The 8,269-nt window shown below is 34.6% G+C and overlaps 1 protein-coding gene across 1 annotated transcript; it reads left to right on the top strand.

Moving 5' to 3' along the window:
- The first annotated feature begins 737 nt into the window (after nt 1-737).
- Nucleotides 738-4,679, top strand: LOC128554440 (uncharacterized). Its single transcript, XM_053535725.1, has 3 exons — nt 738-1,457; nt 1,877-2,085; nt 2,210-4,679. Exons 1-3 carry the CDS (start codon nt 743-745, stop codon nt 3,080-3,082), a joined length of 1,797 nt encoding a protein of 598 aa, XP_053391700.1. The 5' UTR covers nt 738-742; the 3' UTR covers nt 3,083-4,679.
- The last annotated feature ends 3,590 nt before the right edge of the window (nt 4,680-8,269 follow it).

Below are 8,269 nucleotides of genomic sequence, written 5' to 3' on the forward strand. Positions count from 1 at the left end.
GTTTATTTATAAAGTTATACTACTTGTTGAAGTATAACTCTATTCTTACCTTTTAAACTCTTATCTATGAAACCTAGTAGTAGAAAAGCAAACTGTTTTATACATATTTTAAAGCTGTGAAAAAATGACCTATCAACTATCAATTTAAGATAACACAAAAATGAATACGACCATATTGAGGATAATCAGTCATATCTTGTTCAGTTTTGATGATAAAACAAATTTTGTTTATAATGTTATTGTAAAACTGTGTATACAATGAGTTATATTGTATCAAATTTCTTGATATTTGCTGTACACTTTCAGACATGTTTATCATCAAATAAGCTAGTTCTCTTTCAATTTGTGACTTAGAAGGTTTTAATATTCTATAAAAGCGCCTTCAACTATAGCCATATAATATAGAGAAAATGTTGAATCAAGCAAGATAAAACTGTTATATTGTCTTTATATTAACAAACAGGTTCTAATTTCCAGTTCCACTCTTGAATTGATTTTTAATTGCTGCTCACAGTAAGATCATAAGCACGTTCTGATCACGTTTTTCTCTTACATGTTTCGGATATTTTGTTTCGAAATAAGTTCTATGAAATCTACCAAGGCATGTCCAATGAGAAATATAAGCCATACCCAAACTACCGCCTCCACGTAGTTATGTCTACTTGATATACAACCTACCTAGTATATATAGGCTAGGTTACAATATCGATTCGACTATATCAGTATACGACTCTTCTTTAACATGCGATATCAACGGTATACCGTGTCACCAGCATGTTATCCGCGGTACAACAACGCTATCACAAAGACTTCGAAATTGTTTGAAAAATATAAACATATACGAGAACAGAACAGGCTCAAAGTCAATACTAAAGACATATGCCAAATAAAAGAAATAGATATATACCTCGGAAGAGGGGAAGATGGAAACCAAACGTCCTTAGGGATAAAAGATATTATTCTTAAACAAGAGGACCTTAAAGAACACGGTACTGTCGATTGTATTACGTATGAAAATACAAGCCTTAAAGGACATATACAGATAACAGTTATCGACAGCATGATGAAAGAAGAAATCAAGACCTTATTTGGGTTTATAAAACAATTAGTTGTTATCACAAAAGATGACGCAGAAATCGAAAGAATGAAGACGGAAATGCAGTTCGAAGATAGCACTACGAGTTTGTTAACAACAAAAGAAAGAGCTGCGCGAGATATTTGTAATTGGTTAGAACGGATAGCCCTGAAACCAATGAAAGAAATGTGCGAGTATCTTGATCAAGTTTTGAAGGACAGGAGATTGGAAAATTCAAATGAAAATCAATTTTCTTCGTCGAACCTGAAATGCCAAGAAAAATGTTTCAATCAGGAAAACGTTACTTTAAAGACAGATGCAAACACAATCGATCCTATAACGACTGAGAATATAGCGGAATGTGATGATTCTGGAATATATGGTAGGTCAATGATGGAACAATATAAACAGCTATTTTTAAAACGATTAAGAATCTAACAAAGCTTAACAAAACCAAATATTTTGCCAATATCTTTAAATTTACTGTACTGTACGTACACATTTGTAAATTTGAAAAAAAAATTTAAAACTTTTACATCGTACAATATCATTTATTTGATGACGTCTTAATGAGTACCTTATTGACCCGTTATTGCGACAGCATATTATTGACAGATTGCTGTGTTTTATTAACTCGAAATATCACAAAGTCGAAATTTCTAGTAATTACGAAATTTAAGCTAAACCTTTCATAGTATGCGCAGAAGAATAGGTCCTTACAAAGATCAGGTACCTTTGCTAGCCCTAGAGTGTCAAATTACATTACCGGGCAACTGAGCGTTTTGCTTATTTTGATTATAGGAATGGATGCATCTCCAGATACCAAATATGACAGTATAGGAAATGAATCACCACAGGAGGCGTGTGCATCGTCTGAAACATATAGTCAAGATTTAGATGAAGAAACAGGTGTAAATTTGCTGAAAGAAATGCTTGCAGTATATGGTATGAGTAACGTTCCGCAATGTGAGCGCCCAGACATCTCAGAAATTGAAGAAATCCATGATTCGGTGGGTGAAATGATTTTAAAGTTGTCATTATACTAAGATTTAAGATCGAATTCCTTCAAAGTGGATTACATGAAGCAATTTTAAGAAATTTATTTTACATTCAAAAGATTGTTTTTCTTTCCAGGTCAAGAAACAAATATTCACTGCAAGTGACGCAATCATAGGAATTGGATATCGGGTAGATAAGCTTCACGTCTTTGTTCAAGATCGTGAAGATAAATCAGAAAATGAGAAGTGTACTTCGCAAGTCCGTGAAGTTCTCAGTCAACTAGGCATACACCACTTTAATATTGTTCCGGTAAATTTTAAAGAATTAATGCATGTTGGTGCGAAAATACACCCAATACCTACATACGGGACACTCGGCTGCTACGCTAAAATGAGCGACGGTCACCGATGCATACTACTAGCGAAACATGTTGCTATGTTGGGCACAGACATATACAGTCTTGACCATAATAAAAAGATAGCCACAGTAATAGGAAAAACTACTGCTAAGTGTTGCAAACTTGATATAGCTGCTGCCCTAGTTGATGGCGATGCAACTAAATGTTGTACAAAGTTTCGAAATTCCAGCGGAAAAAAACTTGAAGGTAAACTATATGAATATGGACATAATTCTGATTCATTTGTTGTAATGGAGGGTCAAGCTGTTCATATTTGGGGTGCTACAAGTGATCCGGGAAAAGGAGTTATTTCTATGTCAAAATATCAAGACGGGATGGACTCCCCTTTGATACTGATACGGGATGAGGAATCCAGCTTTACTAAAGATGGCAATAGTGGAACTAGCTTAAAGTTTGCTAAACCGGGTGACAGTGGAGCTATTGTATGCATTGACCATCCGGACGATGAATTTGTATATGCAGTTGGTATGCTTACAGGTTTAGCCGAACTGCGGATGGATCCAAAGCAGGAACATTATACAGCTCTTCCGTTGTCAGAAGGAATGGCACAACTACAGGAATCTACTGGCAAAACATTCGAACTTATCTGAACATTTCATTACATCTATGTCATCTTCAGGTTTTAGAACAGAAGGAAAAATACAAGTTAACAACTCTAGATGTGACAATTTCAATACCCGGGCTAGGTAATTTCCCTCTATGTCGAAATGATACGAAACAATATATTTGAAGCCAGCCCTCATCCACCTCTCATTCATTATTGTCATTTTTTGTGGAGAGCATGTTACTATTAGTTAGTGTAATGCAATGCAGGAATACAATTTAGAATCACTTACCACGCTTTTTAATAACATAATTATCATATTTTGTTGCAGAATTGAATTTAATATGTAGATTCCATCAAATAAATAACAATCTCCAGATATTGGAAATATCAACGATAGCACTGTTATCTAAATAGGTCCTCTTAAACACTGTAAACTTTTATCAGCGTTGGCTCCTCATCAAAGGATGATTATGGGTGGATATTCAATAAACATATTACATCAAAGTTGAAGGGTCGCACTTTGAGATCATTGATTCCTTTGACACAAATATTCACAAGAACTATAGGTGCATTTCATTATGTACATGTATATTTATTGCGATGTCCTTGCTCCCTCTGATTTATTTAGGCTAGGATATCTATTAACTGCCAAAAAAAAAATGAAAATGGTTTAAACCATTTTTAGGGTCTGAAAACACATAAAAAGACAAAATATTTAATTATCTTGCATTACATTAAAAATGGATAATTTTCCCGCCTATTCATCAGAATATTTCTATACACCCCGATTGCAAACGACATAGCTAACATCTACAGACTTCATAAAATAAACACTCGCCATAGGCTAGTTCATTTTAATCGCAAGTGCAATTGGGAATGTAGTGCATTAACTCTGTGGTATTTTCAGAACTACTGTATCCTTTAAGTAATTAGTGAAACAGGGCAGTCTTAGATTTTTGTCAGAAGGTCCAAGATGTTTTATATAAAAGTTATTGATAATCCATCATAGATATGCTTAACGCAGATACGTAGCTGCGTAGTGAAAATCTGGCAAGCATACACAATTAAACTGGCTAATTTATTTGGCTGCAACAAGAAGTCTATATCATGCAACGGAGATTGCTTCATTGCTTCATACGCAATCATTGCTTACTTCATTTTTTGTTTAAAGTACAGTAAACTCAAGTAATAGAAAACTGGTTTATATAATTGATTGATTTAACGTGCATTGAAATCCACCAAAATAATTTTCTTTGTAGTTTTATAACAATTAAGGTATAGTCATTATCCTACTATTTGATTGCTTATTTTTGTAATAATCATGACCATGTGCAATATTACATTCATACGCCGTCTACGCTAACGGTTTAAAGAGTCAAATTTCTATAATAAAATTATAATACAATGTCAAAATTGATAAACTGTTGGTTGAGAAATCGGCAAAGAGGCATTTTCAAGGCTAAAAGCTTTTGAATAGGACAATTTGTATAACACTGCAGACGTAATTTGTCACGCATAATAATTATTACGTTATTTTCAGATATCATAGATATATCTTATAATTGTATTTGTATGAAATTATCAATTATTCCATGGTCCCAATGTTATAGAAAATAAAATATTAAAGAAATAAAAAAATACACCTAGTTAAATCCTAGGCGTAATGCCAAGGTTTGACACCGGTACCAGTCATACGATATTACAGTATCTGATAACCAATTTACAGTGAGATAGATATGTTCATTCTTTATAATTGGTGATTACAGTTTTTGGGGCGGAGTATCCGCATAAATGTTGATACAGACTTTCAAAAATCAAGTCATTTCTTAATGCAAACAGCCTAACAAAATTGTGTAGTTCCACCTCCTTTACTTAACAATCTTTTTGCATGATTACACTATCATACTTAACCTAGCCGAGACATATCTAACAAGGTGTGTATCATATAAAAACATTTGCGTTTAATATCGGCAATATTTATCAAAAAGCGCAATAATACAGCCTTGTGTGCTAAAATAAACTTGTGGACTGAACATATATATATATATAGCCATTACGGAGATTTGACACGAATCGTGTGTGTCTGCTTTTCTATGTGACCGAATTACAATGCTATTATCCCTTGAAACTATAGGTATCATTACCGTGCATGTGTAATGCGTTTAGTCTCAATGCATGGTTGAAAAAAAACCAACTGGAAGCGGATGATCGCACGCTCTTGTGTTCTATTAATAGAACATATATCAGTTATACCATAATGCAATGCGCGAATTGTTTTCTATATACATGTATCACTAAGAGACATGCTGCCTGACGCTCTCGTTAACAGAATAAGTAACATGCGGAAACAATAACTAGTTAAATAAATATATTGGACCAACGTAGAAAATATACAAAATAAATTATACAGATTATTTTAAGGAGACCAAGGTCTTTTCAAACAGCGTAAGCAAATAAAAAAGAAACTTTTAAAAAGTACGTTGCATGCACATTGTACCCGTTTCTGCAAATGATATTATTAAAATCTAGCATCAGAAGAACTGTTTTAGAGTCTTGGTATTAACAAAATACAATATTTTCGAAACGCCGAAGAAAAGCACTTGCGGATAAAACATTTAGTACAAAATACTTTTGATTCACGACTTTTAAACATATATCAGCACAGTCACAATCATATCTTCTATTTCATTTTAAACAACTGAGTCTCACAACAACAGATGATAGCTAATGAGGTGGTTGGGATGTCACCGTCAAACATTTCCTTATTGAAAATACACAATTGTGCATGATTTGATAGAAAAGTATGGTGTTGCATAAGATTAGCAACAACATCCAAAAATTATAACCATAAGTCAAATATCTACATGTCACACTAATGGGTCATTTCATGCGCAAATCCCAGACCCCTGGCTCAAAGGTCAAGGTCACAATTTTGGGGTCAAAGGTCAACAGGGCTTTTTTTCCTGTCCGGTCCATAACTCTGCCATCCATGAAGGGATTTTATTATTACTTGGCACAAATGTTCCCCATGATGAGATGACGTGTCATGCGCAAAACCTAGACCCGTAGCTCATGGGTCAAGGTCATAATTGGAGGTCAAAGGTCAAAAGGTTTTTTTTTCCTGTCCGGTACAGGACTCTACAATCCTTAAATGGATTTTAATATTACTTGGCACAAATGTTCACCACCATGAGACGGAGTGTCATGCGCAAAAGAACTATGTCCCTAGGTCTAAGGTCAAGGTCAGATACAAGAATGACTTTGTCTGGAGCAATTCTTCTTCATGCATAGAGGGACTTTGATGTAACTTGGCACAAATGTTTACCACCATTAGGCAGATTGTCATACACAAGAACCAGGTCCCTAGGTCTAAGGTCAAGCTCTCACTTAGAGGTCAAAGGTCAAATTGAAGAGTGACTTTGTTCAGAGCATTTCTTCTTCATGCAAGGAGGGATTTTGAGGTAACTTGGCACAAACGTTTACCAACATGAGGCAGCCTTGTTTTTAGAATTACCTCCCTTTTTATTACTAAAGATAGGTTATATTGTAACATTTTTATTACTGGCCGTAGGTAAAAATCGAGACCACTTTTCTGTGGTACGACATGCATGTTACATCCAATTCTTATGTGTATTTTGACCTATCTCTACCTGGTAAAGAGTTTTTATGGACTTATATTATATAGCTTTTTTTATATTTTTAGGAGTAATTTCCCTTTATTGTTACTATAAATAACTTGTAATCCATGATGACCGCAAAAAAATCAGAAAGAATGGATTTACTTCGGAAATGCACACCTGACCTCGTATATCTACAACAGGCCATAGTAATTGCCATTGGATTAATTATCCATATACAGCCCTTATTGCTTATGTTGGTATATGTTGTTCTGTCATTGACGAACCCTAGAATTAACCTGCCCTTGTGACACTCGTAGACAGATTCTCGAGTGTTGACAGTAGTTCTAGAATTATTTCTGACCGCAAACTACCCAACGTGGAGGGAATCGGAAATGAATTTTTATTTTTCAGTTAACTGGGCAGAATGTAGAAAATTTACGAAACATGTTTGGATTCTTTTCTGAAAGGATGACAACGTCTCGATGTCAAACGGTAGCCTTCTTGAACAGTTGGGTGAGGTCAAAATGTCTAACAACATGATGTCTACTGATTCATAGTCTGAACGTATAGTGTGCAGTCCATCTACTATTGTCTAGCAGGTCACAAATAGGCTTCCATGCGGCTATCTTTATAATACAATTCTCCCGGTGTGATCAAAACCTTATTCTCACCATATATCATTGGCCTATTCCGTTTTATCTGTTTGGTGATTGCATACAGAGGCTGTTCGTAAGCCGTAACTGGAGTCTAGTAGAGACTGTGGCGGTGAGCAGTAGCCTTGATAATGTACATTGAGTGGTACGTCTGCATTACTGTGATTCAGGTTTGCAGGACAATGCAGTGGATGTTTGGCAGTTTCTGGGCATATAAGACAAAGCCTTTTTAATACCCTACTTACTAGTATCTGGTGAGCTTACATCTAACGTGTTTATTCATTAGTAGAAGCCTAACATTTTATAGATGTTAATTTTTCATATTGTAAATGTCATATTTTAAGACTACATGCCGTAGTAATAAACTCTGTAGGATCTTTTGGACGCATAGTATACAACAATGCAAAATAATAGCAGACTCGGTTTGACTACTAGTAAGTCTTTTCATGAGAGGTAATGGATAGTGCAACTTCCCTCACGCCTTTTAGCATTGGCTTTAGCGGAATTCTATTATAACGGATATTGAATGGATTCCACGATCCTAAAGAACCATAAAATATAGCAACACTGAATCCACGACCAAAAACTAGCCATATTATTACCACTGTTTTATGCTGAAAGAAAATGTAAACAGTTCTAGGCATGGTATAGTAATTTTTAGTAATAAAACAATACATAGCAGCAGGCGGACAAGTTGTTTACAAATTATTGGGTATGTAAGTGGCACTAATAGCACAAATTAAGGATTGCTTATACACAGAACAATAAATTGACAATAACACACATTCAGTACTTGATAGTGCTTTCAAATTCATATATTTACAAACTGTATTTTATTGTGCAAATAACTGATATTAAAACAGTTTTCCCTTTTACTTTATGCACTGCACACTAACATATGCATTATTGACCTTGATACCTATCTGAGCCAATTGTTGCACACTTTTTTTTGTAATC

This window comes from Mercenaria mercenaria, unplaced genomic scaffold, assembly GCF_021730395.1.
Source record: "Mercenaria mercenaria strain notata unplaced genomic scaffold, MADL_Memer_1 contig_5041, whole genome shotgun sequence".
Classification (NCBI taxonomy): domain Eukaryota; kingdom Metazoa; phylum Mollusca; class Bivalvia; order Venerida; family Veneridae; genus Mercenaria; species Mercenaria mercenaria.

What these genes read in the sequence shown, in the direction of transcription:
- LOC128554440 (XM_053535725.1), top strand. Translation starts at nt 743, where the DNA reads ATGCGATATCAACGGTATACCGTGTCACCAGCATGTTATCCGCGGTAC. An exon ending in TGATGATTCTGGAATATATG is followed by an intron (nt 1,458 to 1,876) that starts GTAGGTCAATGA and finishes TTTTGATTATAG; the next exon opens with GAATGGATGCATCTCCAGAT. An exon ending in TTGAAGAAATCCATGATTCG is followed by an intron (nt 2,086 to 2,209) that starts GTGGGTGAAATG and finishes TTTTCTTTCCAG; the next exon opens with GTCAAGAAACAAATATTCAC.